Below are 27,588 nucleotides of genomic sequence, written 5' to 3'. Positions count from 1 at the left end.
GGTGACAATATTGATTTTTGTTTTCCATATAAAAATTTGAAGAGAGAAAAATACTGTCATTTGTAGCATTTCTGTTATTTTGTTTTTGTGTATCATTCGTAGGAGTTCATTTAGTAGGTGATTACTTTGATTTATGCCTAAAAGGGTATACATGCTTTTTTAAAATTTTTATTTTATTTATTTTAATTTTTGTGGCTGCGTTGGGTCTTTGTTGCTGCGTGTGGGCTTTCTCTAGTTGTGGCAAGTGGGCGCTACTCTTCGTTGCGGTGCGTGGGCTTCTCATTATAGTGGCTTCTCTTGTTGCGGAGCATGGGCTTCAGGTGCATGGGCTTCAGTAGTTGTAGCTTGTGGGCTCTAGAGTGCAGGCTCAGCAGCTGTGGCACACGGGCTTAGTTGCTCCATGGCACGTGGGATCTTCCCGGACCAGGGTTCGAATCCGTGTCCCCTGTATTGGCAGGCAGATTCTTAACCACTGTGCCACCAGGGAAGTCCAAAGGGTATACATTCTTAAAAAGACAAATCATCATGTTGCTTTTTCAGTAGCAGTTTCTGAAACTACTGGTCAGCTGTAGAAATCACTTTTCTGTTTTTATTCCTGTGAATTCACTTATCATGGATTCCTTTTGATCCAGCTCTATTTAGGAGAACCCTTTAAAAAATGTCAACAACTCATAAGCTAGTTAGCTCCTAATGCTTTCCTTTATTTGTCTTAAAATTCTAGGAATTGAAGCCCTTTTTTATGAAGGAAGTTGGCAGTCACTTTGATGATTTTGTGACCAATCTCATTGAAAAATCCGCATCATTAGACAATGGTGGTTGTACCCTCACATCCTTTTCTGTTCTTGAAGGAGAGAACAGCCACAGAGCTAAGTAAGTATGAGTAATAGTTTCTTTTAATGCACAAGTCTACTCTAGCACAGCTCAGTGGTCTCAATGTGGATTGCACTAAAAAAGCCTGGATTCACACCGCACTGCCTTTTATTAGCCATGTATTGCTATTTTAAACAGTTGAAGTCTGGGTTTCTTCATCTTAATACGTGGATTATAACAAACATGCATACCTCATTTAAGACCATGCTGACTTATAAAATAACATAGCTAACGCTTGTTGAATGCTTTACATTTAAACCAGACAATGACCCTGTGAGGCACATAATATAACTGCATATTACAGGTTAGGAAACTGAAGCACGAAGCAGTTAAATGTTGTCCAAGATTACACAGTGGGGATTTGAACCCAGTGTCTGTGCTCTTCACTATGTCTCATACTGCCTCTCTATTGTACCCTATACAGTACTTGTAATAAAGTACAGTGCAATTAGTATACGTTATTTTAATTGGTCAGTCATCCAGAGCAGTAGAGGGAAGGCTATCAAAGGCCAGTGTGTGCTAATTTGCCATTTTGTACTTTCCTTGGTTTTATGCCTCTTTGGTCTCTGTCAGTCTCCTGTTCTGGAGACCTGTTTTGACCAGAATAGCTAACCATAGCAGAAGTGCTAATGGTACTGCAAGAAGCCCTAAAGAAGGTGATAATGTTAGATGTTAAAATGTGAGGTTTTAGTAACTGGAGGTAACCTTTTAGATCAGGAGGCTGTTAGGGATTGTTGGAAGACCTTAGGGGAGGGTATCATAAACATCAGTGCAGTTTTGGAGGACAGACCAAAATAGTATGTGAACTGAGGAAAGTATGGCTGGAGGCTTGTCCTTAGGGGTGTTTAGGAGAAGGAAGAGTGGTTGTCAGCCTGTGATGCCAGGAATGCATCTCCATAGGGGCTGGGCTGTGGGGTCTTTTTGAGTGCTGCTGTAGTTAGGTTTGTCTAACATCTCTTCCTTCCTAATCAGATATGTCTGCACCTACCTCACAGCATTGTTCAGAAGAAGCAAATGACAAAACGTGCATAAAACCCTAACACAGTACCTGGGTCATAGTGAGAAGGCAGTTAATATTATAAGCTGTAGTTGGTAATATTGCTTTTCTTATCCATGGGTTTAAATTTCTTGTAATACTTGAAGTACTCATATTTTAATTTTTTGCTCTTCCCAGAGATCTGAGAGCACCTCCAGAACATGGAAAGATTTTTGTTATAAGACGATCTCTCTTAGAGTGAGTATTTTTAGTTGCTTTTGTTAATTATTTGCATTAAAAAAAATCAAACTGTTCTGATGGTTAGAATCACTGAGTACTCTATGAATGTTTAATAGGTTTGTTCTGTATTCATGTAATACATTGGTTTTGATACTTCTTCTTGTACATTTGCCATCTCTTGCTCCTCCTTTCTGAACTTTTGGTTCTGTATCTAGTTTCAAAGGAGGAGTTGGAGGTAAGAATGGTTATTGGTCCTCTGATAAATTCCTTGAAGTTGTGCTGCTAGAACAGAAATTTTCTAATTAGGTAAACCAACTTCAAGAGAGTTTTCGGTGGTGCCGTCTTCTTGATACATAAAATTTTTTTCATTTCTTCTTTGGCTAGCCAACTTTGAGACTTGATAGTTTTCTCAGATTTACTTATTTTAGAACCCCGATTGTGTAGATTTTATGGGGGAAAAAATAGGAAGTGTAAATTAATTGTGGCAACTTCATTTGTGAATTGAAAATTAAAGGTGCATTTTGAGTAGGTAATGAATGTGTCTTTTGAAATGTTGTCTGAGTTGATTATTTATCATTGATTTCTTCATTAGAATACTGATATTCATGAGTAATGTTCTGTGATTACTGTTTGAGATGTTTTTGGAGTGTGGATTAAGCATCTTCTGAACTGCTTTGAAGTAAAGTCTTTAATATATGGTGTTTTAAAATTAAATATCGATTAATTTTATTGGGACTACATTTACAGTGAGCTGTTTGAGGTGGACCACATCAGAACGATATATCACATGTTCATTGCCCTCCTCATTCTCTTCATTCTCAGCACACTTGTAGTAGATTACATTGATGAAGGAAGGTAAGATAGTATATCTGTTTGCTTAGTTGATGCATGGGGTGTTGGGAGTTTTCACTATATTTAAATTTTGAAAAAAGATGATTTGGTTAAATTGCTTCAGAAAATCCCAAAGCAGCTGATTTGAGGGTGAGAGTTCTCCCTCCTGAAAAGTACAACTATAAAGAATATTAGAAGTTTTATGACTTTTATTTTTAAAATGGTCCATTTTAATAGACCATCTTAGTAGTTTCTAGGTAGTTTTCCTAAATGAGAGAATATTGTATATATGACTTACCAATTTTTCTGCTATGGTATGCATTTTAGGTTGTTTCTAAAAATAGGTAGTTATTGGAATTTAACGTTTGAAAAACGTGATGTTTTTAATATAAAAATCAAATTATAACTAAAAATGACAGTGTGATAATCATACATTGAATTATGTGCTTTATTAGTAAATTAAAATTTGAGATAATCATAATAGTATATTAGATTTTCGAATTGTACTATTTCATTCTGCAAAATCATCTTTTGTACATAAATTATTGCTATTTAAATATTTTAAGTATTTACTTTGCCGTAGCGTATTTTAGAGTTTAAAATGTATTAATGTGAGAATCTAATCTTTGAGAAATTCAGAGTCTTGTTACCTTAGGTTAGTAGTTTAGGTACCTTATGTTCAAAGACCATATTATCCTAGAGCTTTTAGAAAATAGATAAATAAGTTGTGAAGCTGAGGCTTAGGAGCACATGTGTTACATCCATGACTTTTGTGTATTAGCGTTGTTGTGTCCCCTAAAGTTGAAAGTTTGGGGTCTGAAAGTTTTTAATTTTATAAATCAGTGCTTATTAAAAATCCACTTATGTGTTCTTTCTCTGTGCTTTTTTCCCCCAGGCTAGTGCTTGAGTTCAATCTCATGTCTTACGCTTTTGGCAAACTTACTGTTGCTATGTGGACGTGGTGCACCATGTTCTTATGTACACTTACAGTTCCCTATTTCCTGTTTCAACGCTGGGCCAGAGGCTATCACAGGAGTTCTCATCCAGTAGTCCATTCTGTCTTGCATTGCTTCCTTTTTGTGGTCTTCCAGATTGGAGTTCTAGGTTTGGGACCACTTTATGTTGTATTAGTGTATACACTACCACCAGCTTCCCGATTCATTGTTATACTCGAACAGGTAAGGTTTTGAGTGTTGCTCAATACAATGCTATGCTTAGTTAATAATAATAATAATTGTTATTTTTTGTTGTATTAGTTGGATAAATTTTCATATCTGGTTCTTTGTGCTATTATCTATAAAATTAAAGTGTGAAACTACATCATCTTGTCTTTTTTTTTTTTTTTTTTTGCGGTATGCGGGCCTCTCACTGTTGTGGCCTCTCCTGTTGCGGAGCACAGGCTCCGGACGCGCAGGCTCAGCGGCCATGGCTCACGGGCCTAGCCGCTCCGCGGCATGTGGGATCCTCCCGGACCGGGGCACAAACCTGTGTCCCCTGCATCGGCAGGCAGACTCTCAACCACTGCGCCACTAGGGAAGCTCCATCACCTTGTCTTTTAAAATTCCTTCTACCTTCAGTGTTCTCTGATTCTTGATAATTGAAATAAATTACACTGAACTGTTCTGGATGAATTCAAATTTTGTTCTTGAACACTTTTTGTAGAAGCCATCTAAAGTATAAAATATTTTTGTAATTAAAAACTCTACTTTTGAAGTGTCAGATGCATTGTTTTGTCATATAGCCATCTAAAAGATTTATTTTGTTTGTACGCCCTTCAGAATTTTCTGACTTTTATTGGCTATCTGTAATGCTCTGTTTGACTGATGGAAAGGACCCTTTCAGGAGACTTTCTTTGAACAGGCTTTTAATTTCTTAATTTGTAATATACCTGTAACAGATGGTGCTGTTAGTTGCAAAATAATTTGAGTAATAACATGTCTCTCTTTAGAGTTTGTTTTTCATTTGTTTTAGTCCATAAAAGTGAGTTTGAGTTGGTATATACAAAATTAAGTTCTTTGTGTGTTTATAATCTAGTGCTGTTCTGTGGTTGCTTATAAGAGACAAGACAGTGAAAGAAAATTCATCTTTTTCCCCCCCTGCTTTGTAGATTCGTTTGATAATGAAGGCCCACTCATTTGTCAGAGAGAATGTGCCTCGGGTACTCAATTCAGCCAAGGAGAAATCAAGTATGTAATTCCATAAGTCAAAGGATTATTCACAGGGTATTTCAACCTTTGGTGTTTACTGGGATGGCATATTACATTCTGTAGACATTTGTGTTTGATTTTAAATACAAGGATCCAAAAATAAAAGAAACCTGTTGGGAGGAAAAAAATGTATATGTGATCTGAAAGACCTTCTCACTGTTTCCTGATTGTTCCTGTTTTACGTTTGGTTCCCCAAATTTAAAACATTGATCATTAGACTCTTGCAACTTCTGCATTATTTGTATAGAATGTTAATAGAGTCATTACACCCCGTGTGCTTACTTTTCTTGAATTGCTGCTTCAAACTCTAGAAGTTATGTCTAAGTCACAGGAGTAACTTAGTTTAGAGGGATTGGTAATATTCAATTAATTTAGGAATAAGAAGTCATCATTTTGGGAGAGCAGGAAGAAACAACATGAGCTAAGGAGAGGTAGCTTTTTGTCTTCCCGATTCTGTGCTTATTTTCCTCTTTCAGTTTTGCTGAAAGAAATTGAAGAGCCTCCAGTCTAAGCATAGTTTTCCTTTTCCAGGCACTGTTCCAGTACCCACAGTCAACCAGTACTTGTACTTCTTATTTGCTCCTACCCTCATCTACCGTGACAACTATCCCAGGTAATGGCGTTATGAAGCAGAAATGGGGTAGCACCAGGAGTGTGCCAGGAAGGAGGTGGGGTAGGTAGACCAGTTCATGTAGGGCTACAGAGCAGTTGGAATGGGTTTTAATTTTCTTGCTGGCATGGGAAACCCCAAATCGTGATTCTAGCAATCTGATTTTATTTCAGTCATTCTTGACAGAATTGTACAAGTATTTCCTATGTCAAAAATGATGTTCTGGGGGCTTCCCTGGTGGCGCAGTGGTTGAGAGTCCACCTGCTGATGCAGGGGACATGGGTTCGTGCCCCGGTCTGGAAAGATCCCACATGCCGCGGGGCGGCTAGGCCCGTGAGCCATGGCCGCTGAGCCTGCGCGTCCGGAGTCTGTGCTCCCCAACGGGAGAGGCCACAGCAGTGAGAGGCCCACGTACCGCAAAAAAAATAACAGAAAAAAAAAAAAGATATTCTGTGTGGGAAGATACTGTGAGGACCTTTTTAAAAGTTCATTTATTTACTTTATTTAGAAAGTAATTTTGTTTCTTCCGTTTTAGGACTCCCACTGTAAGATGGGGTTATGTGGCTATGCAGTTTGCACAGGTAAATTTTTTTTTGTGCCTAAGGTTTGTTGGCTGGTGGGAGACGGGGATTTGAATATAATAATAATTTAATATATTTAAAGTGTTGTTTAATTCATGTCTCCTGGGAGCTCTAGAACTCTTTTTTTAAAAAATTTATTTATTATTTATTTTTGGCTGTGTTGGGTCTTCGTTTCTGTGCGAGGGCTTTCTCTAGTTGCGGCGAGCGGGGGCCGCTTTTTCATCGCGATGTGCGGGCGTCTCACTATCGCGGCCTCTCTTGTTGCGGAGCACAGGCTCCAGACGCACAGGCTCAGTAGTTGTGGCTCATGGGCCTAATTGCTACTAGGGATGTAGTGGGATCGCAGCATGTGGGATCTTCCCAGACCAGGGCTCGAACCCGTGTCCCCTGCATTGACAGGCAGATCCTCAACCACTGCACCACCAGGGAAGCCCTAGAACTCTTACTGAAGTCTTTAAACTATTCCCAGTTCAGTAAATGGTGTTTGCTTTGCCAATACATCAAAACTAATTTTCTACAATTAAAAAAAAATTTTTTTAAGTAAAATAATTCCATCTGGTTACTTCAGTATGCATCTACATTAAATTCCCCCTCCCGTTCTGTTTTTTGTTTTATTTTTGGATGTATATCTGTGTGGATGTGGTATGACACTCCCTCAACCCCTTATCAGAATCATAAATCCCAGAAGATCCCATTTTAAAATCTTGTGTCAATCAAATACCCATTTATGAAATAAGTTCTTTTGTTATGAGTTTCATGTAGCAGGAAAAAGAGATTCCAGAGTCTGATCTTTTAAAAATGCCATCTGGTAAAGGGTTGGGAATAGGTATGGTAGAAATTAGGCTTGAGTACTATCTCTGAAGGATTACAGTTCAGCAATCTTATATACTAGTGTTAAATGGAATATATGTGTAAACGTTAGTTTACAGGTCACGTATATATGTTCTTTTGAAGGAAAAAAATCACTTTTTATCATTCCTGATCAAGCTGTCTTTATTATAATTATCTTTGTTGTGTTCCAGGTTTTTGGTTGCTTTTTTTATGTGTACTACGTCTTTGAAAGGCTCTGCACCCCCTTGTTTCGGAACATCAAACAGGAGCCCTTCAGCGCTCGTGTTCTGGTCTTATGTATATTTAACTCCATCTTGCCAGGTAACATGAGTACTGGTTAATTTGGCTGTTCATAAAATTGCAAGGAAAATAGAAAGCCATTGCGTGTGAGCACCTTTGATTTACCTGCTTTTCGCTACAAACTCATCTATGCATCTATACCCATCTTTAACCGCTTTCCATCTATCTGACAGACGAAGCATCCTTCCAGTCCCTGGCCAGTCTTTCCATTTGTCTTCTTTCACTCAAGTTTTGCTTTCTCTGACTGTGGATAGTCTGTATTCATGCTTTATCTTCCCGTTCACTATTCACTGTAATCTTGCTCCTAATCTGACCAGGCCATTGAAATGACCTTTATTAAAATCTCTAATCTCCTCCAGTAGTTGGCTTAGCTCTTATTCTGTTTGATCTCCATGAAACATTGGGTGCTGTTGACCACATTTTGAAGTCTGTCTTGCCACTTATGCTCCTGTCTTTCTGGCCATACCATACATAGCAGTGAACCAGACATACATACTCTTTATTCTCTGGAAGCTTGCAGTTTAGTTATATTTACAGTTTCCTTTACTTACTCTTTCTCTTTCTTCTACCCATTATATGTTGGTATTGTTTTCTGCCATCACGTTCTTTCTTCCTCTCCCTCTCTCCCAGACATCTGCTAGTAATCCTCCCTGATTGCCCCTCAAGATTTACTCCAATAAATTATTTTATCTGTCCCTCTGATGGGATATGTGTTACATATGTGTGTCTTCCTCACTAAGCTGCAAATTCCATAAGCTTAAGCATTGTATCTTATAGCCAGTCATAGTCTCTCCTACATTGTCTTATACATAGTAGGCTAATATTTTTTGAAAAAACAAGTGAATGAAAAGGATGGGCATGTAAATGGGTATTTTAAAATATAGTGTAATATATAATATACTAAGGTGCTGTTGAACTTTGTCTCATAGTGGAGATGACATTTAACATTGGGTATTGAAAAATAAATAGGCATTTGCCGGGCAGAGGGGTGGTGGAAAGTTGCTTCCAGGTAGTGGGGTGGATTCAAAGGCATGGAGTATTTTGGAATGGCAGAAGTTCAGTTGCGGATGATGTTTGCTACATTGGGAGTAGAGGCAGAGATAAGTTAACCTTGTCACTATTGACATTTTGGGCTGGATAATTCTTTCTTTGGGGGGCCGTCACGTGCATTGTAGGATATTAGCCACATCCTGGCCTCTAACAACTGGATATCATAGCACAAGGCCCGCTTCTTGAATTGTGATAACCAAAAATGTCTCCAGAATTGCCAGCCATCTCCTGGGGGCAAAATCTCTCCCAGTTTTAAACAGCTGGTTTAGAGGAATACACGGCCAGATTTTAAAGGGCTTTTACCACCAAGTTAAGCCATACATCTAGGCATTTCCATTAAAAACAGGCTGGGAAAATATTTTTTTTGTCTATAAAACCCACTTGGAAGAAAGTTATTTCTTTATTAGGTTAAAATAATTAACTTTCAAAATACACTGTATCATTTCTGGAATGGGTAAGCTGGAATAATAGCTTTTATTTTACAAAATAATTCCAGCTAAGCAAATGACGACATATAATTAACTGATTGGTATGTGAGCTGTTTGGAAAGAGTCTTAATATTGTTCATCTTATTTTTAGCTGTGCTGATACTGTTCCTTAGTTTTTTTGCCTTTTTGCACTGCTGGCTCAATGCCTTTGCTGAGATGTTACGCTTTGGTGACAGGATGTTTTATAAGGTAATGTGTACTTGGACTCATCTTCCTTTTCACATTTTATTTGTGTACTCGTTGTTAAGTATTTGAGCATTGTTTGCTACTAGCTTTTTAACATAAATGTTGTGAAATCGTTTTCTTCCACAGGTTTTACCAATATTAAGTCTGAAATTCTATTACTGATTTAAGTGACGTAGTCTTGTCTTTTCTTCTACCTCTAAATCTCCCTTAGTACCGCATTTGGTTCCTGCTGGATCCTGTATTGGTGATTACAGTGGGAAAGCAGGTGTCCAGAGGGCATTCTGAGACTTTGCTGACTTTTTATTCATTTGAAATCGGCTGTCTGGTGCTGTAGGAGTGATCTCAGCAAATTATTCTATTTAAGATTGTTGAACAGTTCATGAAGGAAGTAACTTTTCCCTCCTTTATTTTGAAAGGCATTAATTCTGCTTCAGATAGTATTCTTACACTTCCAAAGTTGGAATTAAGTTGTAGAGTAGAGGCAGAGTGGTTCACAGTGTTCTGTAATCCCACCTGAAGCCCTCTAGAATTTTGTCTGTTCATGTTTTGGCAACACTCCAAGCCTACCCCTCCTTTCTCAAAGAAGCAGCGAGTGTGTGTTGCAAATTTTATGTCTTATTCCATTGGTCTGATCTTAGAGTAAGAAACAGGATATATATAAAGGAGCACCAGGAGTTGGAGGTAGCCCCCATCTCACTCGTGGTACAACTTAAATTTTGCTGTCTATGATACCAGCAAACTGCTCTGAGGGTTATCACCCTATCTAAGTCTGTGTGACCTTAGAATTCTCTCATTGTGTTTTAGCAAGGTAAGGGGGATTTACTGATTGTTATTTAGATGAACATTAGATTTAATGATTATGTTGTGTATCTTCCATCATAACTTGTGTGATAAAGAGATAGTGAACCTGGGAACTTAATCATCCATAGAACTAGGATTAATGTCACATTGAACACTAATAACCAAAATGCCTTTGAAGATTTTTCTGACATCAGTGTATGGACTAACAATTTATCATAACACACTCTAGGTGTTATATTATGTGTGTATATTCCCTGGGAGTAGGTTTTGCTTTGGTTCTGTGTATATGTATACCTTTGCTTTTTTCCTTAGGACTGGTGGAACTCCACATCATACTCTAACTATTACAGGACCTGGAATGTGGTGGTCCATGACTGGCTATATTACTATGCTTACAAGGACTTTCTCTGGGTAAGCAGCGAGATTTAGTTAATGTTGTTTAAGAAATGGAGATTCTTTTCCAGAAAGTATTACTATTGTGCAGCTGGAGGAAGTTATACTTAGTTGTCTTCAATGCTCTTGTGAGCCGTTAATGTCTTAAACCTTCTGCTTTGAATAGCACTGCTTAGAGACCAGTATCTACAGTTACTAGGACTAAGACCATGTTTTTGCTCTGGATTTTGATTTTACATGACTACAAAGTAAGAATGCGTGCAGGCATTTGGAGAAGTTGAAATGATCCACCAGTAATGGATCATTTTGTTGGAGTCTCATTGCCAGCAAATAATCTCCCCTAGCTTTTTCCATTTGTTTTTTTGTTTTTCTTCCTTTGTTAGAAGTGGAGAAACCACCTATGTTCGGATTTACAGCTCTCCGATATAGATTATTAATATATGTCTTTGAGACATTCTTTAGAGCATCACTTATTTAGACTGAAGAAACATAGTCTTGAGTCTCATGGTTGATTAACGTTGGTATCTCTGGATTGCAGGTTTGAATTGTTAAATAAGGGCACTATTTGGTTAAATGACAGTGTGTTGTGGTGCAAATAGCACAGTATTCGAATGTTCTTTCATTTATAAATGTAATTTGACTTATGGAGGCAAGTCCCTTGTTTCTAAATCTTAGTTTTGTTACCTGTAAAAATGGTACCTGCCCAATCTACCGTACAATGCTACTCTAGATTTGATGTGTCCGTTTAGCAATGAAAACTATGTTTTGTCAACCATAGTGAGTTACAAATATAAGTTATTAATGTTTTTGAAAATATGCTCGATCTTTCAACATTAATGGTTTTGAAAATATGTCATTTAGTAAAGTAAGGATTTTTAAGCATAGTTGTTTTTGTCATTATTTTAGTACATTGGATTACTCCAAGTAGACTTAGAAAATCAAATATGAATATAATAGGTGCCTTTAATGTGTGTTAATTATAAGTCTTATGTACTTCATGTTTAATTACTTACTCTCTGAAAATTGCCTCTAATATTTTCCTTTTACCCTAGTTTTTCACAAAGAAGTTCAAGTCAGCTGCCATGTTAGCTGTCTTTGCTGTGTCTGCTGTAGTGCACGAATATGCCTTGGCTGTTTGCTTGAACTTTTTCTATCCAGTGCTTTTCGTGCTCTTCATGTTCTTTGGAAGTAAGTATCTTGGCATCTCCTGAGTACTGAGTATTATGCTAAAAGAAATTTAGAAAATAAAATATAAAATCAAAGTAGAAAACTAGATAGTAATACCATTTCAAGGCAATGTTTGTTTATCAGATAGTAAGAACATTAATTTTGAGTAATTATGTACAACTCTGTTGCAGGATGCTTACACTTTGATGTAGAGAAATGAACTAAATAAGCTCTTGAAGACTGTTGATAACACTGACTTGGTAGCTCATAAAAACTATAAACAACCTCGTCATTCTTAAACTTTGTTCAGTGTTCACTCTGAAAAAAACTAACCCTTTTTTGGGTGGGGTGGAGAGGGACAAGTTAGAATAGGAATGCGTCCATGAAATATGTTTTCACCTGTTCTGAATACTGATTGCTTTCCAAATAATCACTGATTAATAAATTTAAACAGTGAAGCTTCATTTGTACTTATGGGACCAATGGCCAGCATAGAACGTGTATATACACAGTTGATGCTGTTTATGATAACTAAATGATTGTAGCAGATATCTGAGGCCCCTCATCTCCTGGTAGATTTTGTTTTGATGACTATATATATTTTTTGTTGTTTTCCTAACTTCAGTGGCTTTCAACTTCATTGCCAATGATAGTCGGAAAAGGCCAATTTGGAATGTTCTGATGTGGACTTCCCTTTTCGCGGGCAATGGAGTCCTCCTGTGCTTTTATTCTCAAGAGTGGTATGCACGTCAACACTGCCCCTTGAAAAATGTGAGTCATCAATCAGGCTGGAGTGGTGAAGTAACCTATTTGTCCCCTGATTGTGAGGGTTGGTGGGCAGTGTTAAGGGGAAGGGAGTAGTGGAGATGGTGATAAATTAATGTTAAGGGGAGGGAAATGTGGAGTAAAAGCAGTAACTTATCTTACTGCACTGTCCTTGAACTTTTTCTTTTCTTTGGTTTTCTTCCCATTGAACTCTCCTAGTTCTTGGTTCTCTCTCTCTTTTTTTTCCTCTTTATCTGATTTTTGTTTAGCTCCTTCTAATATTCTTCCTGTGCCCTGAAAATGTAGGTCTTCTCCAAGGTTTTCCCAGTGGCATGTGTATCCACCCCCACCCCCAAATATGCATCTTTTACCTCTTCCTTCCCGAAGTAATAAACTCTATAAAAATGTCCAGCTAGACTCATATGCCTAGGAGCCCATTTCCCTTTTTTTGTTGTATTTTTCTTGTTTGTAATTTTGTAAGAGTCTCATTCTTAGAGCTTTAGTTTTCGGCTGCTTGTAGAAAACTCCCAAATATTTGGGGTGGGGGGCTTCTTGATACATCTGCTTGGGTATTTCTCATGGATACCTATAACTGAAGATGTTTAAAATCAAATTAATCAGTTTCTCTTCCAAAGCTTCTGTCCACCCTGATATTGCTATGCTGCCCTCGCATCCCCTCCTTATTTCCTATGAGTCCCCTTTGTGCATTTGAACTAACTGCTCTGGACTCTGGACTCTGTCTCTGGTCACTCTGCTCTTTGCACTCAGATTTCACCTGTCAGATTTTATCAAGATCTGATTAGGATGCAGTGTCGTCCATGACGCTTATTGATTTATTTATTTGGTTGGTTGGTTGGTTGGTTGCGCTGGGTCTTAGTTGCGGCTCGCCGGCTCCTTAGTTGTGGCACATGGGCTCCTTGCTTGTGGCATACGAACTCTTAGTTGCGGCATGCATGTGGGATCTAGTTCCCTGACCAGGGATCGAACCCAGGCCCCCTGCATGGAGTCTTAACCACTGCACCACCAGGGAAGTCCCCGTGAAGCTTTTTAAAATTCCTGCTCTAGTCTCTTTTCTATTTCTGAACTTTCATAGTATTTCATCTGTTCCTCGTTTAGATAATTCAGTAATTTAAGCTTTGTATTATAGTAATTTGTGTATATTATCATCCTTAACCTACCACCATTTAGATTTAGGGCTACTAAAAATAGGACTGTGCTAAAACAAAATGCAAGATACAGAAAAAAGGTAGTGCCTCTTTAGAATTTGGTCAGGAGTCCATGCAGTTGTGTAGAGTTTACTGGACTTAGCTTCATGTAAAGCTTCTAAATCAAGTAAATCTGTGCTATAGATAAAAATGATGAACATCTTTTGAATTAGTGAGCTGCTTATAGCTTGAAGGTTACTGAAATGCTGGGAGGCATTTTAGAGACGTGCCATGTGTAACATCAACACCCCCTATCTACCCCATATCTCATACATACAGTGCACACAAATAAACTACTCTTCCATTCTTTTTTTTCCCCTTAAAGCCCACATTTCTGGATTACATCCGGCCACGTTCCTGGACTTGTCGTTATGTGTTTTAGAAGCTTGGACTTTGTTTCCTTCCTTGACTGAAGATTGGGTATTCTACCTGATTTGGGGCCAGCATCTGTTTCCAGCCGTTACTGAAGTTATCTGTGTTATTTGGACCACTCCAGGCTTTACAGATGGCTCACTCCATTACTAGGTCACCTGAAGCTGAGCTGTTAGAAGTTTCCTGGAAGCTTGTACACTTTTAAGCAGTTCTTAATTTTTTCCTTTTTGGGAGAAGGGAGACTTGTAGCTGATATAATGACAGATTTTTGCTGGGTCATATCAGCTTAAACATCAGAAATTCTGTTTTGTTTCTTGATTGCATCTAATTTGAGACTAAACATCATGCTTTCTTGGCCACTGAATTAGCCAAAACATTGATGAAGAAATCATTTAAGTACCCCTGGCTTAGAAATTTTTTCATGTGCATTGTTGGAATGTATGCTCATTAACCATGCAATTGGGAAAGAAAATAATGTGGAATGTTTTGCTATTTCTAGTAAAGAGAAAATATCTATTTTTCCAAAGATAATCTTGTTATATATCCTAATTTGTATTTTTTTTTTAAAGTTCAGTTCTATTTTTATCTTGTTTTTGCTATACAGTGTAGGTCGTGATATCTGTGAAGCAAAATTATCCCTTTCACCTTGAATTCTTGAGTTTGCATCCATAATATTATATATCGAAGGGGACAGAAGTAGGAAGGGAAAAAGAAGTGGCACAGGACAAAGAAAAATATTTCCTCTTTTAATTTCTAAAGTAATTTTTAAAAGAACTTGCAGAGTCAATAATGTGTTTAAATTATTTTATTGTGGAACTTATGTGGAAGATAACTTTTGTTGTTTAAACTTTCAGGTAATAACTTCTTTGAAGTTATTTAGAAGTAACCTTTGGTACAGTTATTTTATCTAATAAATACTGACATGAATTATTTTTCAGACTAGTAAGTCTGTTACATAAGTATTAATCACCACCATTAATATTAAAGGGAATATTAAAGATACAGAAGCTGGCTTCTGCATTTGCTCAATTATTATACTTTTTTTTCAATTATTATACTTCTAATGGTAGTGTACTTTAGTTGCAATAAATTAATAGGTGATCATTTTCAAGAAAATGTACTTTATTGTGTGATGTTCCATGTTATCAGATGCCTATAGCTAATACAGTGTGGTGTGTAGGAATTATTTTGGTTGTTTGAATGACACATGATTATGTTGGTAAAGACTGAGCTTTGGAAGGGTTTTTGAAGACCATGTAGGTTCAACCCAAAGAAGGGAGGCTTATGAATTACCCAAAATTTGAGAAGCAGCCAACTTGAGAAACTATCTTGGTATTCTAGCAGCCCTACTGCTATCCAGAAAGTTTTGAGAAATCTTTTTCAAATTGTTTTCAAAAAGTTAGTTTGAATCTCACAAGAAGGTAAGTAAAGTTTCTTAATAGTCACAACTTAATTTATACCGCAAGGTCTCAGCTAAGTTTCCCATACCTTTGGTCCAGTTGAGTTTGGGCAAATCCAACCTCAACAGACAAAAGTGTACCTCAAAGAAGGTTATTTTTAAAAGGGTATTCCAGGACTTCCCTCGTGGCGCAGTGGTTAAGACTCCACCTGCCAATGCAGGGGACACGGGTTCGAGCCCTTGTCCAGGAAGATCCCACATGCTGCGGAGCAACTAAGCCCATGCACCACAACTACTGAGCCTGCTCTCTAGAGCCCAGAGCCACAACTACTGAGTCCGCGTGCCACAACTACTGAAGCCCGTGTGCCACAACTACGCACACCTAGAGCCTGTGCTCCACAACAAGAAAAGCCACCACAGTGAGAAGCCCGCACACCACAACCAAGAGGAGCCCCCGCTTGCCGCAACTAGAGAAAGCCCGCACACGGCAACAAAGACCCAATGCAGCCCAAAATAAAATAATAAATAAATAATTTTTTTAAAAAAAAGAAAAGTAATGAGTTTAAAATTTCTTTCCTATAAAGTATTAATGATAGTAATCATTAGTTTGGGTGTGTTATCTAAGAGAACAACTAATATCTCTAACTTTGTCATAAATTTGTTAGAAGCTCTTATTCTCAATTCTGGGTAGTGAGGAAAAATGGAGGGGTTTTTTGTTTGTTTTTGGTGGATTAATTACTGCAATTGCCTAGGTAAAGTTGCTTCCTCATGTTAGAGCTTAATTAGAAAATTGAGGCTGCTTTTACCCCTCTCGGTAACCACAACGTTTGGAAGCAAAAGGAGTAGTGGAAATGTTTTTTCCATTTTCAATAGTTACAGGGTGAAAGTGGATGATATTTGCAGGTTAAGAAAGTACAAGTGTGTAAAGTAAGTATTCTATATTTGCATACACAGATTATGTTGTAGAAGTAATTCATTTAATATAGGCAGTTTTTATCATAGTTTAAAAATTATACTTACCTGAAAAATTGAATCCTGAAGTCTTTATAGGAAACCTAACAACATTTATGTTTTAGAAGTTGGTCATGTGGGCTACATAGCATGAATTGTTGAAGTCTTTTATGCAAAAATATTTTTGTTTTGTGCGGTCATAAGTAATTTTGAGTAAAGTTCATTGTTTTCTTTGGAGGAAAATAACGGAGATGAACTAACATAGCTGTAGTAAGCAGGTGGCCTGGTGTGGTATAGTAATTTATACATGTTACTTTCGAAACCTTTAAAAAAAAATTGTTAGGCTTAAGCCCAGCATGTAAATCATGCTGCTTCTGGTTGAGACAGGGATGCAGGGCTGGAGCCCTTGTTTGGTTATATCCATTTCCTCTTACCCCCAAATACCCAGTTTGAAAACCACTGGTGTGGTGAAAAAAGTCCATGCACAGCCTTGTGATTAAGATAGCCCCATACTTACTAGCAGTGGCACCCAAAGTTGCTTAATTTATCAGAGCCACAGTTTTCCTCATCTGTAAAATGGGGATTAATAACTACCTCATTCGGTTGCTGCAAACCACTAGCCCAGGCAGAAATAGGGCCTCGTTATTTTCTTACTCTCCATAAATTCCAAACCTAAATCCTTACTATTATTTCATTGGAATCCTTAAAAAAAGACCTGGGATGGCGGGAGGGTGTTTCAAATGCTGCACACTCCCAAGAATATATACTTTTAAATAGACTCTCAGGCTGATGGTGAATTGGCTTTGCACCTTGATAGATACAGGCTCTCACATAATAGAATTGGTAAGAATTTAACAGGATTGCTAAAAGCATTCTTGTTTCCAGCTCTCCAAAATTATTGATACTTTCAGATTTATCTGTTTAGCATTAGGGTAGAGTGGCAAGCTTCTGAAAAGAAATGCTTTTACCTAAGTATTAAATCGTGTTTAGAACTAGTGTGTATACTTTATACTTAAGTTTTAGAAATTATGGAGAGGACGGAAGCTAATGAGGCCTTACTTCTGCCAGTGTAAGGATGCTTCTAGTCTTGGAAGGCAGAATGAATTTCTTAATGGAAGATAGTTCAATGACTTGCTTGCTGATGCAAAATTTCATGTAATTTATATAATAGTTATATATGTGTGTGTGTATATATATTTACTATCAAAGAAAGACCTGCCTTGGACATTCTTTCACATATCTTATCTCTAGGCTTTATGATTATGGCTCAGAAATGGAGGGAACTGGGACGTAAATGCTTTGAGGAATAAAATGAATATTGTTAGTGAAGCTTATGTAAGTATTTGATTAGTTTCTAACATCACTAAAGTCTCTATCAGGTCACAGAGTGTTGGAAGCCAGTTTATGAAGGAGGTAGAATACAGCTACTCTGGTTGCAGTGGAGAGGAGTCCTTACTTGGTCCACCCGTGCTTTTCCCCACCCTGAATTTAATGTCCAGTGTGAAAATCGGTAGATACTGATAAAATTCATAAGCTTTAGGTTAGTAGGAAAGCTGTACAATCTGTAAAACCCTTAATAAAGTTTCCTTCTTTTCTTGTGAAGTATAAAGACTTTTAAATAGCTAATTTGGATTTGAGAAAAATAAAGGCTTAATTTCAGAAGTTATGCAGTTTTTTAAAAAATCTAAAACTGTCTCCGTACTCTTTTTCTAAATGCTTTCTTCTAGCCTTTATGCTAGCAGATACTTCACCATGCTTTGTGGTGTTCTTTTAGTTTGTCTTAATGAGATGGTAGGTGTATTTCTCTTCTCTTAGGGATACAGTTTGAATTCCCATGTGCAAACATGCCACTTGGGTGGGAAGAGAGCTGAAGCCCTAGCCAAGGCTCTGCCATTGGGGCCAGTAAGGCAGCTTCCTTCATGTGTTGGTACCTTTCCAGCATGTGCATTAAACCCATAGTGTTTTAAGAGCTGCAGAAAAGTCCCGGGAATCTGAAGTTGTTATAAGGGTTATCCTGTAATTAACGATGTTTTTTCTAATTCGTTCTTGTTTGCTCTTTTCCTGAATTACAATTCCTCCTCCCCCACCCCCTATATCTTTGTCTAATCACTGGTATCATCACTTTGTTTAGCACACATTGTATTAGCATTAACATTTTTTAAACTTTAAAAAGAATACATACAAAAGGGCAAAATAATTGCATATGTGAAGAATGTGGTAAATTTGGAAAAACACCATGTCTCATTTTAAAAGTAACTCAAGTTTGATATTAACCCTATATTAACTATGTGTTTCATGTTCATAAATGGTTTTCACCTTAATAGCACACAGCTTTATATGCTGAATATAGCCAATAATTTTTATTGGAGTATAGTTGATTTACAATGTTGTTAGAATTTTCTTTTTCAGGATAATGGAGGGAGCCACGTTACAGATTACAAAGAAATAATGGGGCCCAGTTGTGATTTTGTATTTGCATCAAGAAAAGCAGTGACCCTGGTTCTTAAGCCTCCTTTCTTTCTGTGGTCATTATTTGTTGCTTGACTTCTTTTCCTGTTGGCCTTTTAAAACTTGTGAATGGGTATTTCTAAAAGTGTACTGCCCACCCCGCTCCCCAGTGGGTAGAAATGGATTTAGGTTTCTAATGAAAAGAGAAAATCTGTTGACTGGGAAGTGTGCCTTTTCAAACAAGACTTGGGAAAACTAATTTTGAAGCAAGATACGTTGCTTCCCTTCCCTCCGAAGAATCTCCTTATAATAGGAAACTACTATGAGTAGGATTTGACATCACAACATTCTATACATAGAAGCATATGTCATAGTATAACAGCCAAGAAGTACTGAGTTAGCCTCCATGGTCTGGCTCTACCCACCTGCCTCTGCAGTGCCAGAGGAGTGGGAAGGGGGAAGTCCCTTCGGAAATTAGATGTGCCCCTGATTCTTGGACCAAGTGACTGTTCTTTGCCACTGGGGGTGAAGCCACAGTGTGGCAATTTTCCTTGATGAATTTACTAAAGTTTAGGATCTTGTCCTTTTAGGCTGAGCTTGTGTTTGGACCCAAGTTAACTGCATTCATGAATCTGACTTATAGAACTGGAACACCAGTTTGTAAATGTAGCATGAGAAACTGCACTTGGGGTGGCATACTCAGGTTGGCCATGGTCACTAAATTTACTCTCTTGCAGAAGCCCAGCTTACTGTACAATGAGAAAGATGATTTTTTTTTGCCTAGATGGCATCAACACCATGTGATGCGCACTGAAGACAGGCTGTGAACCAGACAAAAAGCCTATTTCTTCCTCAAGGCACAGCCATGTTGTTACCGAAACGCAACTGTGTTCCTGACGCACAGTGAGGCCAAACACCACCAAAACGCTGGAGTTTGGGACAGAGAAAGGTTTATTGCAGGGCCATGCAGGGAGATGGGTGGCTCATGCCTTAAAAAAAACCCCAAATTCCCTGAAGTCTTTCAGCAAAGCCCTTTTACAGGAAAGATGAGGGAGGGGCATAGTTAGTTGTTGCAAACTTCTTGGTGTCAGATCCTTTGTTCTTGAGGTCCGGTCATGGTCAGGTCACCATGTTCCTGTAACATCGTGGGACTTAACAGGGACTGGTTTACAGGGACATAACAAATAAACGTTATCCTTTGTTCTGACAGGAAAGGGCAAGGTTCCAAGGCTCAACTTTCGCCCTCCGAGGTCCAGGCCTGGCTAAGAGAAGGGAGTCCCTGCGAGGTGGGGCGCGGGGAGGGTGGGTGGTTACCGTGCCCCGGAGCATTCGTCTAGCACCCAGTCTGGGTCCTCCCAGTGCCCAGGCCTGGCTGAAGAGGCAGATCTCAGTTGGTGGCTCCCTCAGGGCCAGGTCCCCAGACACTGCCCAGCTGTCATGGCTGAGGGAGCCAGGCGCCCAGGACCCAGCTGGCCCTCAGGCTCCTCAGGCTGCCCAAACGGTGGGGGCCAGATGCCCCAGGCTGTGTCCCATGCAGATGGCCGCTGCCATTAGGCTGCAGAGGCACAGATGGGGGAGAGGTTCACTGCCGCCTCAGGGCCTGGGCCCGGCCAGTGGGCGGTCCTGGTGAGGCCTCTGTGGAGCCCGAAGCTGGAGCTGGAGGGCCCCAGGGAGAAGGCTGGAATCTGCCTCTTACTCTCCACCTGACGACCACCACTCTAGCAGCCCCTCTAAGGGTCGCCCATTGACGCTGGCTCGCTTGGGGGAGGGGCCCACTGTGGCACCGACCAATGGCTGAAGGGGGCCCCCTGTGGCGCCGACCAATGGCTGAGCAGGAACCTCTATCGCGGGTCTAACCCTCCCGCCTTAATGGTCTCTCTATTATAAGGTGAAATCCGAAGGAGGGTACTTCGGTGAATTGCAAGACATAAAAACTAAGACAGACTGAAGCATCATTTCAGTTTTACAGATGCCATTGTTTTATGGAAGCAATACTCTTCCATACTACTCTTCCCCTGGGTAGTGTTTGCTGAGCAGTGTCCAGGTTTCTTTCTCACCGTCTCCTTTCAAACATTTGTGATTGATACCTTCATTTTTCTGTTATGTTAAATACAGATACTGGCCTACTTCCCACTCAGACTCCAGGGAGCTTTGCGTGCTGTATTTAAGCACACATGGATGTGTGTATCACCCTTGTTCACACTTAGGAAATGAGTTGGTAAAGATTGGTGCATAAGCACACGCTGTGTTTGTTTGGTCCTAGTTCAGGGTATGTTTGGTGATTTCACTGACTGGCTCTCTTCCGAGATATTGTTTTGTCCACCTGAAGCCCTGGAAGGCCCTACTGCTGAGTGGTATAAAGCTGCCACAGAAGTCAGCCAACATCAAGAAGCACAGTTAGCCCTGTTTATAACTGTGTCACTTTTACTATGTCTTGAAATTTTCTATTTAGGAAAATTATTATCTGCTTGCATTTTGCTATGGTATTTTCCATCAAAGACCTCAGTAATACTTTATCTTAACAACATTTTAGCGTTCATCATTGTGTATAATTCACAATGATGAGAGGAGTTTCCCAAGAGTAGCAGTTGTATTCTTCAATAGTTATGGTCTTATTGTAATGTTCTTATGTTATCTTTTCTTGTAGTTATATTTCATATACTTCTACAACTTTAACCCAGACCTTTGGTCAGGAACTGGTATGTGTAATCACCACACCATTGCACAGGATAGAAAATGAGAAGTAACATTTGATGTCTTTTTCTTCACATCATAGATCCAATCACTTCCCAAATCCTATAGATTTTACTTTCTTTTTTGGCTGTGTTTGGGGCTTCGTTGCCACATGCGTGCTTTCTCTAGTTGCAGTGAGCGGGGGCTACTGTTTGTTGCAGTGCAAGGGCTTCTCATTGCGGTGGCTTCTCTTGTTGCGGAGCACAGGCTTCAGGCGCGCGGGCCTCAGTAGTGGTGGCACAAAGGCTCTAGAGCACAGGCTCAGTAGTTGTGGCGCACGGGCTCAGTTGCTCGGTGGCATGTGGGATCTTCCCGGACGGGGCTCGAACCCGTGTCCCCTGCATTGGCAGGTGGATTCCTAAGCACTGCGCCACCTGGGAAGTCCCTAGATTTTACTTTCTATGTATCTCTTGAATCTGTTCACTTATCCCCATCTTATCAATGCCCTACTTTAGATTTTTTAAAACTTAAGAATGTGAAAGATGAATTACTTTGTTCTTCTAATATGTAAAAGCTTGATAAACCATGTATAAACTGATGCTGGAGTTTTGGGACCTCTGAAGTTCAGTATCCTGGTTATGGTTCCAAACTCTAATGTAGAGTCAGGACACCAGTGAGGAGGGAGGAAGACAAACTTTGGAGGAAAATTACCTTCCACCTGCTTGTGCCTTGCTTCTGCCCCCTCACCTGTTTTGATGGTTGCCAGTCCTTAAGGTGAAATATGTGTGTGCTATGTGTATTTTAATTCTTGGAAAATCTAGAAAAAACCTAGGATGATGGGATATAGGGCTAAAGGCTAAAATGTTTAGATACCCAAGGTGTTTAGAAGAATTAAAAGGGGCATAGAGATTGTACTGTTTTTGTTTTCAACACTTTGCTCATATTTCTGTGAGCTATTATGAGTCTCCCAAAACCCAGAGACTTAAGCATATAAACACAGAAGCATTAGAACTGTCCAGCTGATTTTCAAACATCATGTATTGAAGGTGTTTGTGCCAGGCACTATGCTTGGTACTAAGGAATATGATGACTGAACAAGAGAAGTTTTCTTCCCTCCTGAAATTTATTTTTCAGACTAGAGGCATCTAGATGCTGGGAATCCACCAGCATTACTTGGCATTAAGGTTTCATCCTAATACAAAATGATCCTGAAACCAAGCAGTAGGACCCTGTGAAGCCTTCCGGGGGAAAGACACTGCCCCACACCCCCATCCCCTGCCTCTTGTTTGCAGAAAAGCTTCAGCCTCCTAGGCCTTCCCCAAGTTCCAAAGAGCAAATTCAGAGAAGTGAGAAAATGCAGAAAGAAAGGAAAACAGTCAAGTAAAATAATAGTTTAGCTATAAAGCAAAAGTCAATGGCCCTTAGTTCCTACCCAAAGGCTATAGATAATATTCTGAGCCATATCCTTGAGTTTTTTACATATACTAACTCCCCCACCAAATGGAAGAAGTTGACTGCATGCTAACAAAAGCACATAGACCCCAGACCGTTTGGAACCATAAGGCTGATGATGTTGCCTCCCGAAATACCACCTGGCTATCTCCCCAACAACCAGAAATCAATCAGAAAAATGTCCACAAGCTGATCAGGCACCTGCGACTCTCTCCTTTAAAAACCCTTTAAAAACCCTGCCTTTAAAAACCCTTCCCTGAAAGCCACTGGGGAGTTCAGGTCTTTTGAGCCTATACTCCTTGCTTAGCACCTTGCAATAAACTCTATTTTCCTTCATCACAACCAGGCTATGCTTTGGGCGAGCAGACCCAAGTTTGGTTGGCTAATCCTGGTGGTGGTAAGAGGCGGGCTCTCAGCTCCTCCGTTCTAATGTGTTTATCCCATTACTTCCTGAGAACAGGTTTTTAAGCAGTAAGACCCAACGATTTGACTTGGGTTGGCTCTGCCTGAAGTGCAGTCTCCTTACCTGCCTCCAGCCAAAAAAAGTCTAGACCTAGGAATGCCTTCCCCCTTCACGGAAAGTTAAGAGTATGATGGGGAGGGGGGCGCGGGCGGTGCTTAATAATCCAAGGAAGACTCGATGGAAATGCCAAGGACAGGAGCAGCTTCTGCAATAATGCCTCAACTGATGGGAACACAGAGTTTTTGTTTACCCAATTTCCCCCTGAATGTGGCTTTTAGGATAACAGAGGAAACAACAAAAAAGTGGGACAGAGTGATGCGAGAAACTTGCTCAAGTCCTACCTCGCCTTTGGTCACAAGCCTAAGAAGTCTTCCCGGGGCAGGGGGAGAGCGACCGCCTGCCGCGGAAGCGCCTGGATCCAGACACTTTCTGACTCCGTGAGAACGGCCCGATTAAACATTTTTATTTTTCATTGCTGTTGAATCTATGTTGAGATTTAAAACACATGGGATCCCCGAGAGACTGTTTCTTAGCCGTTTCAGTCCTCCGCAGGCACCGCCGAAGGCAGCCGCCATTGAGGGTTGCTAAGGCCCGGGGTCCTCGGTTTCTATGACGACAGGCAGGCGTTTGGGAAAAGGTGCGGCTACAAGACGTCTGGCGAGAAGCACAGTTTACAGGTATGGGCTGCAAGTGTCGGTTTCCCATCACTCCTGATGCAGAAACGGTGCGAACTCTGCCCGACCGCGAGTCGGTGGGGCTGCGTGCGCCAGGCGCTGCCTGTGGGGAGGCCGGGACCTCGAGCGAGGGGCGCATTCAGGTGGTGCCGGTGGTCGGAGGTGTGGGCCGAGCGTGTACTTCCCGACCTGGGCCCAGACTCTGATCCACCCACAGGCTTCTTAGTCGCATCAGAGGACTTTAGAGCCCGGAAGTCTCCTCAGAGAAAACCCATGCTAGATGAATTGTAAACTCCAATTTTAACATAAACAGTTAACGGGTCTCTCTCTATCATTCTCTCTCTCTTTCTCTCTCTTTCCTGCAGGTCAATGTGGCAGCCCTGCCAAATCCCAGTAATGCCGCTGATTTGTTTCTAGGTTAGCTTTCTGGAGGGGTATTTCAAATTACTAGAGAGTGATAGGAGGCATTGCTTACTATGTCGCTCCCGAAAACGCCCTCAACGTCAACACCTGAGGGCAAAAATGTGAAAATCTCTGCATCCAAGGAAGAGACAGGTAAAGTTCTTCAAGGCATAAATAATCATGGCCATAGTCAGAAATCACAATACGTTCACTATTTTCCTTAATTTGAGATTTCAGGATACTTTAATTAGTTTCGTTTTTCCAATACATTTGTTTCAATAAAATCAAAAGCCATTCCTTTTATAATATTTTTCACTGCTCTGCGTAAGGACTGTGTTTGTAATTTTTTTCAAATGCTAATGAGTTTTATATTGTTCTGAATTCAACCTATTTTAAATACCAATGGTTGTATGAAACAGTACTTTTTTGGGGTGTTTGTATCAGGTTTTAGTAATTATTCTGAATGAAAGTAATTATTTGTATAAGATTTTCATTCATATATAGCTAAATGCAGATCTGTACTGGAATAAGAATCTGCTAGTCACTTCCCTGGCGGTCCAGTGGTTAAGACTCCGCGCTTCCATTTCAGGGGGCTCGGGTTCGATCCCTGGTCTGGGAACTAAGATCCTGCATGCCAAAAAAAAAAAAAAAAGAATCTGCTAGACTCATTCCTACCCCTCATTATGTTAAAGCTTCCTCCAACTCACCTACATCTTGTTTTTAGGGGATATTCTGCTAAAGTCCCACCTAACTTTTTTTTTTCCTTATTTCCTCCGATATTCTGACTCCATCCCAAACTTTCAAGAGATAGACTTTTGGTAATGTGAACTTCGGAGGTTTTGATGGTGATCAAAGCATGATACATCCTTACAGAAATTAACAAACCATTCTATGTGAGGGGCATAGATTAGTTGAGAGTTCTTTAAGAAGATTGACAACCTACCCCTCCTTGCTGACTGTATAGGAGACCTTTTCCTATATTAGGCCTACTCCCCTACCTTTATAACTCCTCTGCCCTAGTCAAACTGAGTAGAACACTCTTTATACTGAGTTTTACTGCACTAATTTGCTCAGATTATTTTACTCTCTTCATTTCTAAGGATCCCAATTCTACATTTAAATCCAACTCATAGCTTTCACTCTATAAATATTCCAATTTAATTTTCACCTTTGAACTTATATAGAAAAAATTACTAAATAATTTGACAGTTTTGAGGAGAGGAGATTTCTTTTGTCATTTTCACATCAAAGGGAAAATAGACATTCCCATCATCTTCATGCTATTTCGGTTAGTTGATCAAGCGAAGTGAGTTTAATTTTCAACTTTGAATTTGGAACAATGGAGGTTCATCTTTGTACCTGAGTTTTTGAACTCATGTCTGATGTAAGTGTGAGTAGGGCAGACAATATGAGTTCCTTTTTCTTGACCAGTTGACTTTCAGTGTTTTAAATATTGCTGCTATTCTTGGCAACCGGAAGCAATGTTTCTCTCTGTTAGCAACATATATATGGGATTGATGAGGTAGCCTGGGAATCTCTAATTAACTCTCAAAAAAACTACAGTAAGCTTTTCTTTCCCATTATTTTCTTAGGACTTCCTAAACTAAGGGAGAAAAAAAGTCTGGTGGATCCGTCGAAACCCCTTCCTACTTCCCTTCAGAATGAGTTCATCCCTCAGGAAGTTCTACTTTCTCTGACCTATACAGCCAATGCTGGTCCTTGTCCTGAAAACTTACTGCCTCCTAAGAAAATTAAAACCCCAAAGGTGTGTATATACATATATAAAGTACTTGGGAACATTTATCTTTTGGTATCCGGTTCATTAAGTATTTATTTAGCATATGTTATGTAATCCAGATTGTCTTAAGAATATTTTAAAATTAATTTCCTAGATTGAAAACTAAACTCTTTTGCATATTTTCAAGGAAATACTTGAGTATTTCCATTAACCTGTTTTTATGTGATTTACCTAAATGATCATTACTACTCTTAGTCTTGATATTTTTCTTTCACTATTGAATTGTCCTAGTTTCAGTCTTTCTCCTTGGTATTAAATAAGAATTCTGCTCTCTCTTTTTCCATAGAATATTCAAATGCCTTTAATGTAAATTCTCAAAAATGATTAAGAATAGATTTCACTTGACTAGAGCGCCCTCTGCTGTGTGTTCATGTTTTTCTTTTTCCCAGGGTACTCTTCCACGCCCTGTTGACCACGTTTGGCATAACCCTATTCGAAGAAATAAGTTCAAATATCTGATTGACCATCCCGTTTCCCTAACGGGAGCTGGAAGGTAAAGAAGGAAGATAGTTGGGTAGATGCAGATGAATAGAATCATTATCTCATTTTGTATGATTTCCTTGGGAGGAGCAGAATCGGAAAAATTGTAAAATCATAGAATCATCGATTTTAAATCAGAGAATAAAATCATAGAATCAAGATTTCAAAGCTTGAAGTATCTTTTTTTAGAAAAATACATTTATTTATTTTTGGCTGCATTGGGTCTCTGTTGCTGTGCGCGGGCTTTCTCTAGTTGTGGCGAGCGGGGGCTACTCTTCGTTGCGGTACGTAGGCTTCTCATTGCGGTGGCTTCTCTTGTTGTGGGCTCTAGGCGCACGGGCTTCAGTAGCTGTGGCACACGGGCTCAGTAGTTGTGGCTTGTGGGCTCTAGAGCGCAGGCTCAGTACTTGTGGCGCACAGGCTTAGTTGCTCCGCGGCATGTGGGATCTTCCCAGACCAGGGCTTGAACTGGTGTCCTCTGCTTTGGCAAGCAGATTCTTAACCACTGTGCCACCAGGGAAGCCCGCTTGAAGTATCTTTAATGAACCAGAATACAATCTGAAGAGGACATGGGTCTACCTTTTTGTGTATGATGATTATCAAGAGGATGGCAATACGTGCTGGCTCTGTTGACTTCTCACTTGTTTTAAATTTGCTTTTGCATGCCTTCATGTACTTGTCCCCTTACTCTCCTATTCTTTGTTGTACCCTAGTAGAAGGGAAAATATCAGGCAGAAGACCTTTAGGGCCTCTTTTATTTGCACATCTGAGAAGAGCTAGGTAACATAGCTTCATGACCTGCAAAACCTTGAAAAACAAGTGCTTAATCCCTGCTTTTCCTCAAAGCGAACCCTTAACTTTTACACTGTTTTAGATCAAATCAGCAAATTATATTTGTTGTTTTTATATCATTCCTAAAAATATCCAAAATTACAACATTTTCCCTGTGAAGATTGTAATCTGCTAATTTTCTGT

At 39.5% G+C, this 27,588-nt stretch overlaps 2 protein-coding genes across 13 annotated transcripts in view; both read left to right on the top strand.

Moving 5' to 3' along the window:
* Positions 1-14,979, top strand: part of SOAT1 (sterol O-acyltransferase 1) — a 57,475-nt gene extending 42,496 nt beyond the window's left edge. For all 6 annotated transcript variants that reach the window (XM_033428179.2, XM_049700941.1, XM_033428176.2 and 3 more), the window contains 13 exons: positions 722-870; positions 2,045-2,104; positions 2,834-2,941; positions 3,813-4,095; positions 5,025-5,103; positions 5,656-5,737; positions 6,270-6,315; positions 7,338-7,467; positions 9,076-9,173; positions 10,284-10,382; positions 11,417-11,552; positions 12,157-12,302; positions 13,827-14,979. In XM_033428179.2, coding sequence (XP_033284070.1) covers positions 722-870; positions 2,045-2,104; positions 2,834-2,941; positions 3,813-4,095; positions 5,025-5,103; positions 5,656-5,737; positions 6,270-6,315; positions 7,338-7,467; positions 9,076-9,173; positions 10,284-10,382; positions 11,417-11,552; positions 12,157-12,302; positions 13,827-13,883 — 1,473 coding nt within the window. In that variant the 3' untranslated portion in view covers positions 13,884-14,979. The remainder of the gene's footprint in view (positions 1-721; positions 871-2,044; positions 2,105-2,833; positions 2,942-3,812; positions 4,096-5,024; positions 5,104-5,655; positions 5,738-6,269; positions 6,316-7,337; positions 7,468-9,075; positions 9,174-10,283; positions 10,383-11,416; positions 11,553-12,156; positions 12,303-13,826) is intronic.
* An 8,844-nt stretch (positions 14,980-23,823) lies between these two features.
* AXDND1 (axonemal dynein light chain domain containing 1) overlaps positions 23,824-27,588 on the top strand; it is a 77,851-nt gene continuing 74,086 nt past the window's right edge. For 5 of the 7 annotated variants that reach the window (XM_049700907.1, XM_049700906.1, XM_033428175.2 and 2 more), the window contains exons 1-4: positions 23,825-23,936; positions 24,299-24,488; positions 25,928-26,100; positions 26,523-26,626. In XM_049700907.1, coding sequence (XP_049556864.1) covers positions 24,410-24,488; positions 25,928-26,100; positions 26,523-26,626 — 356 coding nt within the window. In that variant the 5' untranslated portion in view covers positions 23,825-23,936; positions 24,299-24,409. Of the gene's footprint in view, positions 23,937-24,298; positions 24,489-25,927; positions 26,101-26,522; positions 26,627-27,588 lie in introns of those variants that run through there. The other 2 variants (XM_049700909.1, XM_049700908.1) reach the window with 2 other exon arrangements.

This window comes from Orcinus orca, chromosome 1 (assembly GCF_937001465.1).
Source record: "Orcinus orca chromosome 1, mOrcOrc1.1, whole genome shotgun sequence".
Classification (NCBI taxonomy): domain Eukaryota; kingdom Metazoa; phylum Chordata; class Mammalia; order Artiodactyla; family Delphinidae; genus Orcinus; species Orcinus orca.
This window is presented reverse-complemented; position numbering and strand designations above follow the sequence as displayed.